The sequence below is a fragment of the Spizellomyces punctatus genome, assembly GCF_000182565.1.
Source record: "Spizellomyces punctatus DAOM BR117 chromosome Unknown supercont1.8, whole genome shotgun sequence".
Taxonomy (NCBI): domain Eukaryota; kingdom Fungi; phylum Chytridiomycota; class Chytridiomycetes; order Spizellomycetales; family Spizellomycetaceae; genus Spizellomyces; species Spizellomyces punctatus.
In genome coordinates, this window is record NW_015971544.1 from 1 (window position 1) to 17,212 (window position 17,212).

The window sequence follows — 17,212 nt, forward strand, 5'->3', positions numbered from 1 at the left end:
AACCCTAACCCTAAAACCCTAACCCTAACCCTAACCCTAACCCTAACCCTAACCCTAACCCTAACCCTAACCCTAACCCTAACCCTAACCCTAACCCTAACCCTAGCCCTAACCCTAACCCTAACCCTAACCCTAACCCTAACCCTAACCCTAACCCTAACCCTAACCCTAACCCTAACCCTAACCCTAACCCTAACCCTAACCCTAACCCTAACCCTAACCCTAACCCTAACCCTAACCCTAACCCCTAACCCTAACCCTAACCCTAACCCTAACCCTAACCCTAACCCTAACCCTAACCCTAACCCTAACCCTAACCCTAACCCTAACCCTAACCCTAACCCTAACCCTAACCCTAACCCTAACCCTAACCCTAACCCTAACCCTAACCCTAACCCTAACCCTAACCCTAACCCTAACCCTAACCCTAACCCTAACCCTAACCTAACCCTAACCCTAACCCTAACCCTAACCCTAACCCTAAACTACTCTATCGATTACATAAGTTTATTATTATACGAGTTATTATACATTCTTCATCGATCATTCCGAAGAGATGTGCAATGCTCGGAACAGTTCTTTTGACAGAGCCTTTTTACCCAGGATTTTTATTTCTTCGTGGTGCACGTGGCTTTAATCGCGGGTTTAGTACCAACACATTGCTTTAGTGCCAGCGGTCACAATTGACTACGTTTCCGATATTTCTGTGCGTCCGCGTATTTCCATTCTTCAACTCCGCCTTTGACCATAACAATAACATCACTTGTCTGGGAATCGTGCATTGTTGTCTCCTGTAAGATCTGTCTTTGAAGGCATCGGCTTGGTCCTCAAAAAGACAGAGATCGCTCGGAGGTCTCGTTCCCGGCGTGCTCGCGACTCAAGCTGCAACGAACAAATATCTCATTCTTCTGGCAGATAAGGTAAACGGAGCGGACTGGCAGTTTCATTGGCTGTGAGAAGGAGGGAATTGAACCACATCACTATCGTCGCGACGACTAAGTACAGCTGCCACAATGATTTGGGAAGGGGCATCGGGGATGACGTACTAATTACGGTCAAAAGAAGTTATTTTGTTAAACCAGAGGAAGAGCAACGCCGGGAGGGTAGCTGGTTACCGTATCAAGATATAAACAAGTGGCGAATTCCGTCACATTGAAGATATTTCTCTTCATTTTCCCAACTACAGCTTTTTGAACCCTGTGGCTGCGACAAAGTGTCAGGATCAACGTGCAGCATTTGAGAAAAGGAGCAACTCGCAATCTGGCATCTTGTCACCCAAGTTCTGTAGAATGTCCCTTATCAGCTTCTTTTACTAGATTCGCCCCACGAGCCGTCATTTGTCCAAGTTGCTCTAGCTCCGCGGATATCTTCTTCACAATTTTTACATCTTTCACAGCATTGTGTATTCATTTTCCGGTGCGAGCAGCTTGCGCAGCTAACCATCAAGTGTCTAAGCATTTGCAACGTTCTACATGGGGGCAGAATTTACAAACTTACCAAGCCCAACGACTTCGGAGATGAGTCAAAGAAAGGCGTTCGAAAGTAGTGCGTCGTGACAGTGAATATGGGAAAATAATACTTACATTCTCCAACACCAGGCATAATAAAGGCCAGCACAATATCTGCAAATACCACTTGAGTCAACCAATGTGATGCACTTAAAACATTTACAACACGCACATCAAGAGCAAACATGAGAATGAGTTCCACACAATTTCCCTGCTCCGTTCTTCTGCCTCCTTAATGGACACTAGGTTCCTTCCCTGCAGGTAGACTTTTTTTCAGGAATATCCACACTATCTTTGCTTCGACGATGGATTCATATTTCCCTTCTGGCTGAACCAAATCATTCGCAGTAGCCAGGAATTAGGTGGCTGCCTCCATACCCTCCTGCACATCCTGGTAAGGTCGCCTTCGAATCGCGAACCAGAGCACGCAGTTCATCGATTTTGGTAAATATTCAGGTCCCAGCATCGGGTAATTGTGCCTATTTTCGAAGACTTTAAGAGGGAAATGCCGACGATATCATGGATTATACGATTGACGGCGACGGTTGGTAATGCACAACACCGGGTCGCCCCAATGGCGGACTAACCATCGATAATAGCATCTTTGTCCCTTCATAGCATCTTAAAGTCACCGCAAAGAATTAATTCCTCGGGACTTTGTAGAGCTCAGTAACACGCAACAAGAAGCAGGGGCTAATTTTAATCCTGTGAACTTACACTCACTCCAGAAACTATCGACATGGCACTATAAAGCTCAGCTGGGTTTGCTCCTGTCCAGATCTGCCACGTCATGTCGACATGTGGAATGCTCCCAGCACTCAGTGTAGTCGGACATGGAATCTGTTGGTAATTCGCAATACATGTTCCGAGGTCTCTCGCGGAAGCATCTATCCCAGCGGCTTGTACCTGAAAGTCTTGCTTTCAGTGTTTTAGGAGTGGTAGGAGAGAGATATATTGAACTACGTCCGGCTTGGTCAATTTTCTCCCGGGTTGCGTCCTTATACAGGTCGTACACATCTATAGTGCTTTAATATTCTTAATTGAAAGACAGAGGTGCTAGCATGTGTGATAGTAGCACGTTTGGTAAGACTTACGATCAGAGAAGTAATTATGCTTGTCTTTGGTGACTTATTTGATTGTTAATACACCGGTACTGCCAGACAGAACAGCCGTTAAATAATCGCACTACATATGGGGGTTACGATTTCTGCCGAAACATTACCAGGTAACCCTAAAAGCGCTATAAAGCTCATTTCTCGCTAGGAAAAGCCAATGTGATTCAGGACAGCAGTTGCAATAAAAGAGGCTGAATACACTTACGGGGCGGTTTGTATTCGCACCTGTGGATTTGAAACTCAATTGCGTTTCACGGACTGAAAAGATACAGATGGGTGTGTAAAGAATTGTATATCGTTCACAACTAAGCGCTTACATTCCCCTAGCTTCAAGACGACGCAGAGTGGCCCCATCGACAACGTGCCATTCGCAGATGGTTTGGTCCCTGTTGGGATGAGCTATCCTATCAAAATATTTTGGACGCCTTGGGCATTGTACGTCTTAACCTAACCCTAAGTTATGTGGTCAGTGAGGGAGTCCGAGATATTGAGGTGAGACTCCTCTTACTTCTCAGTGCAGCGGAAGCATGCGCGGACAGCATCATCCTCAACTTGCATCCTACTCAGCTGGAAAAAAACAGCGTCAACTCTTCAAAGTCGATAAAAATTATGCTCACTCTCTTACCGTTCCATCAACTCCACTGCTTCCATCCCCCAGTTGCTGATATCTCATCTTGTTCTACAATCGCGTCATGACTTTTTCATACATATCGGCCATCCCCCAAACCTGTCGATGACAAGGTCCACAACGGTAAGTTTCTAGCTGTAGACAATGCTATGGGGTACAGACCATCAATTTAAAGAACCCAACGGGCGGAAGTGCATTATCTAGCCTAAAATCTATGACAAGATCCGATAGCGTAGAGTAGTATTTATCTGGGATAGTTCCGTCGGCGGCCCGTTCCACACCAATTTTGAAACCAGATAGCAATGCAGAAGCATCTGCAAGCAGCCCAGCATCACTCAGTTGGCTCAACAAAGATGCATTTTAATCGTCCTGATCTATCGACCACACGATAAGGCGCCCAAACGCATATTCATCGCAATGCTCGTCTTCTCTTGAACTACGTGCGTGACTGTATAAATGATCGTAACAAATCTCAGAGGTACAACACATCTTACTTAACAACTCATCATCAAAACCAATCCACTCTGTTTCACCATGGTACGTTGATTTCAAAGTAAGCAAGAGCACCAGGTGCTTTGGTCCATTCTCCTGCGATGGCACCATTCGGATAATTTTCTCCGTCAAAGTTCCCAGGGTCCATCCATGGACAACCGAGTTCTGAACATTTTGGATCTTGCAACCTGAAGGAACGACCATAAAAGCCTATTATATGTGGCATGCTAGCTATGGCAGACGATACGCAAGTTTATTGAAGTGTAGGAGCTCTACTGACCAATTCCCAGTAGAATTTTATTTGTATCCACTCCTGCCTAATAAATTCAAGAGAAACGATCAGGTCGCATCAACAACTTCACGAGGTAGGTAGGATGTGTATCCAACCTTTGTAGTCATAGTAGGTGTTTGATCTATATTATTATACACGCTTAAGGAATGACCGATGGATGGCTGCGATAATCCCAGTTTCAACGCAAGTCGTAGGTCGTGTATACAATCTAATCCAGTTCTCGGGACATTTCGGCAATCTTGAACCATTGCAAGGACCATTGCGATGCTGGTGATGCCATAGAGAGGGAAAAGCTTTGCTGAAATCGTTGTTGCAATTCTATGCTCAATTGCAAATAATTCTCCGTATCCTGTAAACCTCTGGACGGTACACCCGGTGTAGTGTTTCAGTCACCGGCTCCAAGGAATTCCCAATCATTACCCAAACCCTCTATGTTGGAGGTGGATCAGTTTGAAGTCAGACACCGTCCTTGCTTATAATAAAGCTTATGAATGCTAGTCTTACCTAAATGGTAAGTTTACAAGAAAGCAGTCAAGGCGATGATGGCACCCATCGAACACTCAAAGGATCCCGATGAAGGTCAATTGAAGGTTACCTATGACAGTTTCTGAGAGATTGTGCTTATATGTCGAGAATGTGGATGATGGGGATGATGGATGTAACGGGGATATAGAGGATGTCACGGGGTGATACATGGAAGAGCAAGTGATAGTCTACGTTTTGAACATCTTAACAATCCTCTTTGCAAACCAAGCTTACAGCCGACTCGATGAAAATTGCACGATTTTGCGATGAAGAGGCCATATCTGTGAAGCATCCTTGTGTCGGAGGATCATTAAAAGCCAATCTGCTGCATTGTAAGACGAATTAGTGACAACTTGCAAACACTAACTTAACCTGACAAGCTCCCGGTGTACACCACTGAAATAATCAGTTTAATATTCGGGTTCTAATGCCGCAGTTTCTGCATATCCCACAGTTGCTGGCGGTTGAAGTCGGACTCCACATCCAACTGATAGTCAGCAGTCACTTTAAGATTGTGGGCTGATTAACACCGGGCTTCGATATTCAGAAGCCCACATTGAATTATTTACCCATGCGTCCATTGGGTCGCGATAATGTCGGTAACCTAAAACTTACGGCACTTGCCTCATTTGCGACGTTCGCTAGGAATTGTCATGTCACAGTTTTGTTGGCATCCATTTACCAGGTGCGCCAGGGACGACAGTGCAGAATTCGGTCGTGGTACCACCGAATCCCGACTTTCCACAGCATGCTTTGAGTGTTCACACAAGACTTCCATTTGTTGCCACTTCACATTGTGCCTCTATGCATAACCCCAAAGTAAGCAACTGATAAATACTGATAAATGCCTCACATACATGGACTAATTTTAGGTTGTGGAGGAGTTCCAGGCGACAAACACACTTTCATCCCATTCTGTAGGCTTGCTACAACCGGTCCATCGCCAATTCCTTGCAATCCAGGATTCTATCTCTGCACTGAGGTTCAGAATCCACAAATTAGGAAGGGAAATAGATAGCTCAACTAATCACAATAGATTGTTCATATCCTACATTGAAAGCGCAGCGAACTTTGCGCACTTATCAAACTCGGAATCACGTCTGACTCATGTTTAAAAATCCTGAAATATCGGCGACAGGGTTTAACTCCTTTCGAGCAACAGTACCGTTGAAAGGTTTGTGAATGAGTGCACTGAATCCCGGTTCGCCGCCATCAATATACCGCAGGAGCTGGCAAGTTGATCACAGCATTTCCGTTCTGGCCGACTTCCACAAATCGGCAACTTCCATCCGGCGACAGCGTATCGGTGGGGTGTGGGCGTTCCAGCAAACACACAGACGTTGATTGGTCGTACAGCACCAGGGCAAGCACAGCTTAAATGATTGTAAGCCTCAATAACTTTCGCACCGTAAGCAATCGCAATGCTGCCACAGTCATCTCCAGATAGTAGAGTATGAGCGTTACACCACCCATTAGGCCCTGAGGTTCCATTCATGAACTCTATTTCGATAAAAGTGCAGAATAGAGAATTGTAAATGCCTGCAGGCGGAAAGTGCATTGTACTGGAGGCCATACTCATCCTACCTATCTCTGGTTGGCCTTAGGGTTATCGCATTATCAAATCACAACGCCCATTCCCATGAAGACCTCGTTGCCAAATTGTTTCTCCTGCAAGAGAATCAATCAAGCGTACATCCCCTCCTCTTTGATAAAACTCATTTTTCGTCCAAATCATCCGAGATCCGCAATCGAGGAAGCATCATACCCTATTTTAAGAGTATAGGAGCCCGGAACCAGTCTATTCTTCTCAGCTACAACAGAGTTACGGTCAGTTTGGTCCGTATGTGCAACCCTGCAAGCCATATCAAAAGATCCGCGAGATGAACTCACCATTGATAATAGAGTTCCCATCCACGGACTTGAACTGGCCAAATGAGAGACGAAGAGTTCCGTTTTGCCAAGTGCAGAGCCCACAATGCTGTTGCGCTAAGTGGTTGTAACCGAGTATGCATAACGGTAGCAATTCAAAGGACAGGCAGTACTGCTGAGTTCCCATTAACAGCATGGATTGCAAATAATTGGACAAGAAGAGCGGTAAAAACTCTCACAGATTTACCACGATCTCCCTTGTTCATTGCCATGCTGGGGCTAGAGTAAGAGGTATGAGGGCGGCTTGCAGAGTTTGTCGACGGGAGAGTTAGGTTTCCACCATATTAGATGTGCAGGTGGGGAAAAGCAAACCGGTAAAAACTCGGCGAAAATGGCCGCACGGCTAGAATGTCTCCCACCGTTCTTTAAATTTTACAAGCGCTCCAAAACGAAAAACATGCAATACAACTCATGACAGAAGAGAAAATAGAAAACGCCAACTCCGATCAAATGCTCATTTTGCTTCTAACGTTTTTGCAAGAAGGAAAACTGACCAGGCATTAACTCCAGATATTGTTTCTTATTTTGTTGTGGGAGTTCGGCTGCAGCACTCCATTGGTCTCGTTTCCTGTTGACCTAGGGCGCCTCATAAATAGACTGCATCCTTGTGCAGTCAAGGACTTCCTGACGACCTCAAACATGACGTTCACCACATTCAACATGTTGGCGGGAGTCGCTGGCTTCGCGCAGTTGGTTTCTTCGCTGGTACTCACTGATGTATATCGCCTTGCAACCTCTAAATACTGCCTTCATGCACCCGGCACACTTACCGCTGGAGTTCAAGTTCAAGCCATTGGTAAGGACGTTTCCTTCAACTGCTCTGTAACTGCTTACATCCTCAAATAACATTTTCCCTTAGTATGCCATGCTGGGAGGACTGACCTCATATTGGCGCTCGAGTTATTAGAGGGTAGAACACAGCCCCAAGATCCGGGATTCCTTCACTCGCAAGCAGATCCTTCGTTTTGCATGCAAGACTCTACAGACAAGGTTACATGGGAGACGTGTGACATAAAGAAAACAGCACAAGCTTGGGAAGAGATCCAAGTAGATCCAAAACAAGTTCGCTACAGGAGCATGTCTTCGGGAAATTGCACCAGTCCCGCCCTACCGCAAAATGACTTCTCCCTGCTCAACAGTACCGCTGTAGCCAACGCTTCTCCACCTGTTTACCCTATGCTGTTGAAACCCTGCGCGGAAGCAATCACTTATACGTTCATATCTCCCGAAAATCTTGGTGCGATGTTCCCTCTGCCTGCTCCTACCGGCGCTCCTACTACGCCCCCATCACCTACTCCGTCTGTCCCGGTCCAGGTTCCGGGCGAGGCGAGACCTCAGAATGGTGACTGCCATTATGTTTATTCCTTGCCCAACATGGGCTTGGGACTCTACTGGACCTATCAGGCCAGGTAGCCCCTCGCTGCTTATACGTGAACGAAGAGAAGATCAAGTAACTGACCTTGTCTTCTTTCCCTGGACTTCAGTGATAATGGCACATACACCTTGGCGCGCGCGAGCTTACCTTCCAAAATGTCAATGATCCTCAATCCCTTTTCCATCTTACGGGATACTTTGCGGTTGAGCGCTTACTCGACACGACCGATACCTTCAGATTTCGGGTATGTGTGACTTTCATGACTCTTCTCGCAAAATGAGATACCAAACCCTTCTGCGTAGTTGGGAACCCGATGCATATCCGTATCCGAAGCACCGGATGAGCGTCTGGAGATGATAGCCTGCGCTATTCCCCAAAAATCCGTCACCACTGCCTCGCCGCAATTCCTCGCACAAACGTTCAAACTCGGTGAAGTAGCCTCTCTCAAATTGTGGCGGTTGCTAGCCGATTCCTAACGCTATTTCTATGCTGCAGATTGTGTTTCCTCTAACACATTGGACTTGAGTGAACCCCTGCTGTGCTCAATCCAGACTGCTAAAGGACAATGCAGCAAAGCCGAATTTAGTACTGGTATCGTGTACCTCCGAAGTCGCTATACAAGAGTTAAATTGATGATAGTTCAACTAATTCTCTCCTTCAGTGTCAGCAAATGTCAGTTACCCTTTGAAGCCCGTTCTTCCAGTAGCCAGCGGCCGACTTGATTGTCCGAAACAATATTTTCTTTCACCTCTTCCAAAGTCAGTTCGCTTGCGACTATCTACTTTATGTAATCACAAGCTCATGCGCTAACAGTAATCATCCAGCAAATGCTGGGCTGACATGTTGTCGGATCCCTCCACGACTCTTGCTCCAAGTGTCCCTCAGGCTCCGACGGCCTCTGCTGCGACAGGATTACGTAGACTAGTTAGAACCACGGGACGTTGCTACATTACTGTTGCCGTGGTCTTCTTCATTATGGCAACACTCTTTTATATTTAGAGCCGCAACACCTATAACCAATAGATTACGGATTATTTCAATCTCACTACCCTCTCCTTGTTCCCCCACCGATTGGTCGTGTTTTGACGGAGCTCGTCAGTGGCACCACAACAGATACTTTGACCGAGAATGATACTCTCCAGGATGCCAAAGCGGTTTTGTCAGTTAGAATTCTCCGCGGAGGGCGAATCATATACAGCGTTAATGCAAACCAATACGTCACTGCCGAGGGTCCTTGGAAACGACCGTGCATACAGCTGAAAATGCAAGCTGATGGTAATCTGCTTCTTGTAGATTCTAGTGAAGCTTACGCTAATTGGAAGTCTGACACGTGGAGTAATCGTCAAACATCTCCGAACAGAGTGACACCAAGTCAAGAGAATGTTTTGGCAATACAGGACAGAACGGAGGCGATTCTGTTCAGTTGGAAACCCACTTTGCCGATAATGCCGGTGCAGCAGCTTGTCAGTGGTGGTCAGGACACTCTTGTGGAAAATCAAGCCCTGGAATCTACGGACAACCAGTGGTCGCTAGCACAGGTGTGTGGACTGAGGTACTCTGATTCGTTTTTGGCAGCGACCAGCTCGAAGGGGCCGGCTTGCTGACAGCGTAAATACTGAAATTTCGGGGAGTTTACGACAAACGCGCAACTGAAAAGTAGAAGGCCAATTTAGCACATATAGCGGATAGCAGACGCAACGGTGGTGGTGCCTGCAGCTGCCATGACTGGAAGACCAGATATTCTCTAAGCAACGTGAACGAGAGAGTGAAACAGAGAGTGAGAGTGAAAAGCAAGGCCTGCACGCGTCTTTGGCATTTGTCTGTTTTGGGTCAGTAAAGCGAAATTATCTTTTCGGGCATTTTGCACTTCCCGATCTGCATGCAAAAAAAGGTTCATGTCAAAAAAAAGTTGAGAGTTGACGTTTGTTCGCGCATTTGCCGTCTCCGCAGAGCCGCTCTCTCCCACGTGAACATCTTAAAAGTTAAAAGTCTCCCATGGTAACGGAAATTTTCCGTGTCTTCCAAATTTCCCTGATAAGTGTCTGCGTACGCGCACACCTGTCTCCCCGCACCGCCTAAACCTCCGACAGAAATTTGACATCTCCGATCAAGGGGGAAATTCCATTCCCGCGGGAAGTCTCCGTATTTTACCCATTCTTGCTTTTTTCCATTTTCTTGCAGATCCTTGGCGAGAAAGCAAAATGTTCAGGAAACACTTTTTCAAAAGGAAAATGCAGCCATGGGGAAAGTCAAGCCGCACAACTAGGCGCGGCTGTCGCCCGCATGGAGCTGCCGAGGCTCTTTGCTGCATTTGCAACGGTCTTTTCAAAATGTCGCAGCGTGGAGCGCTTATCAGCAACTCAAGCTTTCTGGTTTATTGCACAAGAGGAGGGTGCGGCACCTCTGGGCTTGGTTCGATGTGGCTCATAATATGCACCAGAGTCCGTCTTGGGAGCCTGCCCGTTTTCATCTACAGGTCCGAGTTCCCCAGCGGCACCAGTAGCCTGAACCTAATGACTGCAAACATGCTAAGAGTTTCAATTGCATCTCAACGGTGAGAAATTCGGTCGTGAGCTCGCCGCAACCTATATTCACATGACTATGATGAATCTGTCTCGCAAGCGTCTGGATGTTCAAAGAAGATGGACCGCTCCTATAATTCCAGTAGCTATATCAATCTACAAAGTATATTCTTAACAAATCTCTCAGTCTCATGCGCGATAACCAGTCTGGATACTGAGATACGCGTAACCCCGATTGCAGTGTGACTCCCAATGCGCGATGGCTTGTGATGTCTTCTTTTACTGAAGAGCAGGTAATAAAGCCCCAAACTGTTTCGCTGCTGAGCCAACACTTGTCTTTGAACAATAATTTTGTTCGGCCACATAGCAGAAACACGGTGAGCAACAAAGCTACTAGCTGGTATCTCCATCATAAATTACTATTCGAGAATGAGGTCCGCAGTGTGCATCAAGAATACCACCATACTGCTCTACAAATATATCGTCATACAATGTACATGCTCTACTTCTTGGGAGCGGGTTAATAAATACTAGTGATCTGATCAGTCCCACCTAGGGATTGATTTCCGGCCAGTGCTCTTTGAGGAATGCTGTAAGTCCCTCGTAAAGAGCAACATTGCCGTCCTTGTTGAGGTGGACCCCGTCAGCAAGGTACTTGCTCATGACACTGCCATCGTATCGTGCATCCGGTCCCAGGAAAACTTTCCATGTATCCAAAACAGGTGTTCCGGTTGCTATGCTCAGTTCCAACATTGCATTGCGAAAGTCGTTCATGGTTTCATGAATGGTATCTGGATCTGACCCGGGAGGTGGCGGTGTGATGAGTAACAACCGGGTGCCTGGATGGATTGAGTTGGCGATTTGCATCATCTTCAGCAGATTATTCTTGTATGCTGATAGCGACAGCTTAAAGGCATCGCTGTGGGGGTAAGTTTGATATTTTAGTATGGTAGCTTGCAGTATGTCGGGACTATTCTGGAACATAAGTCTTACTTGGTTCCCAGCATCAGTGTGATCAAGGTGGGCGAAGGAAACTGCTTTAGGACTGGCTCAAGTAAACTCAGGTAGTCGTCTGTGGTCCATCCTATGCACAGAAATTAGCAACCCGATGGCCAGAAATTGAAGAGAAAACATACCAGGGTTCCCTTTATTCACAACTTCATATCGACCCTTGTAACAGGATCTTAGCTGCATGGCCCATCCCATGTTCTCTTCGGAATCACCATACTGAGTACGGGATGCATGTGAGTGTAAGATACCAGACTTCAGTGTGAGATTCATTGGAGGTGATTCGTACCCTAGTAATTGAATCTCCAACAAGGGCTATAGATCCTTCTTTAAACTTCTCAGAGGGTGGGAAGGTATTCCCATTACGGACACATTGCATGGCCTGTGCGATGCTGGCACCAGGAGTGCATGTCAACGGGGCCAACAAATTCCCATAGTCCCATGCGTTGACGCGGGATCGGATGTACTCTGCCAATGGGATCGGAAGATGGTGAGCATCAAACGAATAAATCGTGCCCTCGCAAGTCTGAGTTGGACAATTTCATAATAACAAACCTGTTTCTGACGTGGTCCAAAGTCTATCTCCACCAGTAATTTGCAACACAGAGTACAGCACATCCGGTCCTTGTGAGCGCAAAAAGGTATTCCTGTTTAATCGTGCCTCGCAGCAGCATTTGCCTTGTCCAGGAGACGATGTGCGATTGAACGAAATGGTACTGACGATGGGATCCGTGGATTGTCCATAGAAGGTGTGACCACTGCTGTTATCACACACGGGATCACAACGGTCATCCCCCATCCCGTCCACGCAGAAGCCGACAGTATGCACTCCCGAGATTAGAGACAAGCAAACGAGGAAAATGGCCAAGGGAAACAGCAAAGCAAAGCCGATTACGCGAAGTGGCCTGATCTGATATAAACTCAGTTCGCAAGTAGCTTCAACATATCTGGATCTTGACAAACACGGTACCTTACAAGCCGTCTTGACACGGGATTCTTTGTGCCCTTCGTTGTCATGACGTTCTTCGCACCCTTCCTCCAGCTCATTACTACTTCCTAACAACGGCATTCTGAATCGAGGCGAATCCATTGTCAAGTGGGAAACACAAGGAGCAGAGCTGGTCTGATCCTCCTATTTGACGACCTTGACCTTCCCATTTTGACGATCTATATCCTATGCAATTTTCTCCAACCGGCAGTTTATAGTCTCCCGGAACCTTTTCTTAGCTCCCAAATTTGCGACAGTAGGAATGAAATTTAGGTTCCGACCAAAAGATTACATTTACCGTCAAACGAAGTGATTGTATAAGTTACACAAATATGGCCACAATATTTTAGCTAGAAAATGCTGGCTATCCATAAACCCAACTGTTCCATAAAGACCAAGGCTGGAGTACTGTCATCCGGTTGGCTCCACTATTACGAAGAATTGGTTTTATTTGATCACGATACCGGAATCGCAATTTTATGCATTCAGCTGTGCTGCACCATCAGCAGCTACTGTGCTTAACACACGCAGTCGCCATTCAGACTTTCCCTGTTCATGTTGAAAGAGTAAATATACAGGAAGTAGGTTCAGCAGCAGGGCGTCAAATGGCTTCATCTATGTCAACCTGGGAGAGCGGATCGCCACTTCTTCTGTTTTTTCGCTCGCTAATGGTGCGGATGATCTGCAGGAGAAGCGTTTGCTATCCATTTGTGGAACTGGAGCAGACTTGGAACGCATGTTCCCCGGCTATGATTGTGCGTTAGCGCCCCAAGCGAGGAGGTTACGACACCCGTGAGCTCCAAGGATGGTAGTCGCGCTTGAGCGCAAATGTACTGTATCGAGTCAAATCTCAAAAGCCATGGATCTTGGTACCTCAGCTTGGGTCACATGTCCTTAGGGCAGCCTGTAGCCTAAACTTCTAGTTTCGATTTTCTGGAGGACACACCCATCTGTACACTTCAGACACATTGTGATCTTTGTATATAAGGAAAACGAGCACCTGTACATCTCGAGCCTGGCTCCGAAAATAGTAGACCTTTTGTACTGCCTTAAGATTGAGTAGGTCGGAATTAAATCTTATCTGAAGAGTACGTGCCCAACCTGAAGCTTCAACTCTGGTGTCACACTATAGCACCGAGACTGCCGGTGCCTCGTTTAGTACTTTGAACGGTACATAGGAATAAACAAGCACTATCATAGCGTACATGACTACTGATCGACTGTTTCAGATATCATCGTTCGCGACGCCCGGCTAGATTACATTGACTATGAAAACAGTTGAACGTAGTTTTTTTGATGGCTCTGAACATCTTCCACTGTAATAAGGACCCTTCATTCTTCCTAACCCTACCCAGTGGAAGCGAGATATGAAGGGTCGAGAAGTGCAAATGGAAACATCTGCCAAGACTATCTTACCAGATACTTCCATGCTCGAACTTTCCCCTGTAACATATAGCATTATTTAAAAGTTAGGAACAGTGGTATGTTCCGAGTAGTGCACCAAGACCATAAATCTACTTGGCAAGCTCGTTCTAAGTCATCTACTGCAGCCATCATAAGCGTAGCATTTGAAGAATATAAATGAAAAATGGAAAAAAGCAAGAAAGGCTAAAATACGGAGTTTTCCGGGGACACTCGAGAAAATTTCCATTACCATGGGAGACTTTTAGAAGTCGGATGTTCACAGCAGTCAAAAACGCTTTACTTTTTAATTTGACATGAGACCATTCTTGCATGCCTGGAAGTGCAAAATGCCGAAAAAATAATTTCGCTTTTTACTTGCGAATGAGACAAAATGTCGACAACCCGTGCAAACGGCAGGCCGACATGCCCGCATAGATTTATAGCGCTAGAACAGCAGCCTTGTCCATTAACCAATTTGGCCAACACTCTCACTTTCAGTAGTCAACTTTTCTCTGGCCTGTTGTAGCCTCGGCTAAGCACACCTCCTGGACATTTGCCACTCTAGCAGCATCATACGCACCGTCAATCACCTCGAACCCCTAATGTAAGATCCTACCAACACTCTGCACAGTTCAAGGGTCCTGATCTCAACATCCTCACCTTTTAGCATAAGCACTTACGCTTCCCTTTTTCAATATGGCGGAGTGCGCCCAATTGTGCCTTTTTTGTGGTTGTCCGATTTCAAATATTTACAAGGAGATCGAGAGATACGAGGAATTGGAACCATTTGAGGGTCTCCAGCGTGGTGACGCTACTTGGTAAGACTATCATATGTTGAGGGTTTCGGTGGTGATGGCTTCTCACAAACACTATGGAGTTTTAAAGGTTTACATGGGGAGTTGCGCTCTTCACAAATTATGTATCATACCCGGGAAGGATCGGTGGCCAGCGCCTTTTAGTGGTGGACGAGGTTTACCGAGGGGATATACCAAAACCAGGGGCCACTTATGAACCAGATGAGTTGCCGGATTTTGAGGATGCAGCAGAAGACTCAGATGAAGATGCCCCTCTGGGACCTTTTTCCACGAGTGGCTGGATCGGTTTGTACAGAAATACAGAACACTGCGTTCCGCTGCTATTCTTCTTCCGTCACTTACTCCGAGATTCCTTGAACCCAGAATTTCAAGGACTGGATAACTGTGCTGGTTCCGCTGCCATTGTGCACCATGCATGCCTTTGGCTGGCGATAGAGTGGAAAAGTGCTGGAGGCATACAAGAATTCTTCATGAGCCCTACCGGATCCATTCTTGAATGTTCGTGCCAGGGCTATAGCCGCAGCTGGACAGCGGGATATTTCGTGAGCCGTGAGAACCAGAAGGATGACGACGCTCACCGTGATCATAAATGCAGGGATCGGAGGTCGAAAGAAGAATCGGTAGCTAAAATTGGCTGGAGCGGGGCCATGTGCGTTGACTATGAAGCATTCAAAACAGGGAACAGCTGGGCCCGATGGATGGATGATGAGGATTATAGCTCCGACAAAGCATGGCTGCTGACCAGACCTGATCGGTTTCCAGCGCTCCCATTGGTTGCAACCACGGGCCTTTCTGGCGTCGAGCAGCGGCAGCAGCAGCGTTCAGATGTCCTAGCGAGATTGCCAACAGAGATCATACTGGCGATACTTGAGCTTCTCGTCGGCGACGACGAGCGCAGTCTCCTTCGTTTGCAATCAACGAGTCATTACTGGCGTTCCTTCTTCTTGGGAGACACTGGCTTGCCTCCGCAGGCAATGCAGGCGCTATATCGCGAACGATGTGTTGCTCTCGCATGGATCCCAACTCCAGTGGATATTCATCGGCGCGCAAAGCAATTTAACGCAGTTTTGGAGACTGCTGCACCCGGAACCATTGACTGGAAATCGTATTACGTATCCTGCTCCACATCCCCGAGTATGAGAAACAGAAACAGAATATATCGAAAGGTGTCGGATGTGTATGATTTGATCCAAGGAGGGGAGCGACGGCGAAGAGCATTCAATTCATTTGTGAAGTCAATGTGGGCGCAAGGATATACCGAGGACCAATATCAAATGATGTGAGGGGTACTTTGTTAGGTGGCGGGCCAGCAATTCTTGGAGGGTTAGGGTTAGGGTTAGGGTTCACGGTGCTTTCTATTAAGCTATAGGTGGCCCTATGGATTATATCAACAGGTTTCTTACCGTTGGCTTATGGCAGGTTCCCCATCGGTTTTGGAAGTGGAACTCTTGGTGTCGGGAGGGCATTCATCGTTTCATGTCAAATACCTCGCATGGAACACCCCAATCCTTAATCTGTCGGGTTCTCCGCCAGTCCGATCATTCCAAATATCATTATGTGGGCTCACTAACCAGTCGCAGAGCGAAATGGCGTATGTTACATAGATTCCCGGCTTTACAATTTTTTCCTGAACGTTGCCATCATCGTATCGACATTTCGTTGGATGGAGATTAAAGATCCAGCACCAGCGCAAAATTCTTTCTCACGCTCACAAGAAAGCAACCATCCAGTATGTGCCAAACCGAGGAGTTCGAATGAGCCACAGTCAAGCTTGAGCAGACACATCGAGGTGTATATGTCTCACTTTCTCACATATAGAAGAAACTACGCCTTCTGTCTTTTCCTCACGCTCCACCTTACTCTGCGAGGTGTTGTCGCAGTTGCGGAGACAGTTGGGGCTAACAAGTACCAGAGCCTCAAACTAGATGCTGATGCTGACACAGGATTCGGCCGAGTATTTGTTCATGCTGGGATTGCTAGGAACCAACACTTTCCTTGCCATACCCCGCCTTGAACGCCTCTGGTCAACCTCCTCATCACCGGTGTCATAGCCGTCTTTGTGGGAACAGTTTTTCTGCTTCCTGGTTGCATGAACAGGAGCAGGGTCATGTTCACCATCGGCCTTGCCTTATCAGGGTGCTTGGCAGTCCCATTTGTCAGACGCTCACGATCTCCGTTCACTCCACCATTTTTGGAGAGAAACCGCACGGAAAGGCCATGGGTTATTTGACTACCGCTGGTAGCGTTGGTGCAATTTGTTCCGATGATGACTCGGGTTTCGTACCTTTTTGGCCCACCCGGTTGATTTAGCCTTTGTATCTCCCTGGTCCTTCTTTTGAAAAAGTTACGTGAGTATGCGTTTCAATTGGTGTTTCGTAACGCTAATATGGATGACCTGTTGGAGAAGGTAAACTGCTCAATCCCTCAGGCTGGAATATATTGTTCACCGCAAAGAGTGACATGTAATTACACAAGCTATAGCTCTAAAGTGAATCACGGTGCAGACAATGGAGATGAGCGGAGAGTGGGGCGACAATCCTGGATCGTCAGAGATTCACTAGCAACTGTTTTGAAGAGATCGCTACATCCAAGAAAGACTCTTGTCTGTGCA

The 17,212-nt window shown here is 46.7% G+C and overlaps 4 protein-coding genes across 5 annotated transcripts; 2 read left to right on the forward strand and 2 right to left on the reverse strand.

Annotated features, from left to right (window-relative positions):
• Positions 1 to 5,100: 5,100 nt before the first annotated feature.
• SPPG_09228 (uncharacterized protein) lies at positions 5,101 to 6,596 on the reverse strand. Its single transcript, XM_016757385.1, has 4 exons — positions 6,451 to 6,596; positions 6,145 to 6,371; positions 5,613 to 6,060; positions 5,101 to 5,537 (listed from the first exon to the last, which is right to left on the reverse strand). Exon 3 carries the CDS (start codon positions 6,053 to 6,055, stop codon positions 5,702 to 5,704), a length of 354 nt encoding a protein of 117 aa, XP_016607523.1. The 5' UTR covers positions 6,056 to 6,060; positions 6,145 to 6,371; positions 6,451 to 6,596; the 3' UTR covers positions 5,101 to 5,537; positions 5,613 to 5,701.
• A 376-nt stretch (positions 6,597 to 6,972) lies between these two features.
• SPPG_04881 (uncharacterized protein) lies at positions 6,973 to 8,904 on the forward strand. Its single transcript, XM_016753119.1, has 7 exons — positions 6,973 to 7,285; positions 7,349 to 7,898; positions 7,974 to 8,108; positions 8,167 to 8,293; positions 8,360 to 8,455; positions 8,526 to 8,622; positions 8,689 to 8,904. Exons 1-4 carry the CDS (start codon positions 7,129 to 7,131, stop codon positions 8,219 to 8,221), a joined length of 897 nt encoding a protein of 298 aa, XP_016607524.1. The 5' UTR covers positions 6,973 to 7,128; the 3' UTR covers positions 8,222 to 8,293; positions 8,360 to 8,455; positions 8,526 to 8,622; positions 8,689 to 8,904.
• Positions 8,905 to 10,756: 1,852 nt separating this feature from the next.
• Positions 10,757 to 12,559, reverse strand: SPPG_04882. 2 transcript variants are annotated; one of them, XM_016753121.1, is made up of 6 exons: positions 12,365 to 12,559; positions 11,950 to 12,304; positions 11,684 to 11,862; positions 11,523 to 11,613; positions 11,380 to 11,470; positions 10,757 to 11,305 (listed from the first exon to the last, which is right to left on the reverse strand). In XM_016753121.1, exons 1-6 carry the CDS (start codon positions 12,482 to 12,484, stop codon positions 10,939 to 10,941), a joined length of 1,203 nt encoding a protein of 400 aa, XP_016607526.1. In that variant the 5' UTR covers positions 12,485 to 12,559; the 3' UTR covers positions 10,757 to 10,938. The 2 variants fall into 2 exon arrangements, with proteins under 2 accessions (XP_016607526.1, XP_016607525.1); XM_016753120.1 differs by lacking the exon at positions 12,365 to 12,559 and having other exon boundaries at positions 11,950 to 12,350.
• Positions 12,560 to 14,118: 1,559 nt separating this feature from the next.
• Positions 14,119 to 16,203, forward strand: SPPG_04883 (uncharacterized protein). The gene is made up of 3 exons (XM_016753122.1): positions 14,119 to 14,390; positions 14,454 to 14,604; positions 14,672 to 16,203. Exons 2-3 carry the CDS (start codon positions 14,483 to 14,485, stop codon positions 15,882 to 15,884), a joined length of 1,335 nt encoding a protein of 444 aa, XP_016607527.1. The 5' UTR covers positions 14,119 to 14,390; positions 14,454 to 14,482; the 3' UTR covers positions 15,885 to 16,203.
• The last annotated feature ends 1,009 nt before the right edge of the window (positions 16,204 to 17,212 follow it).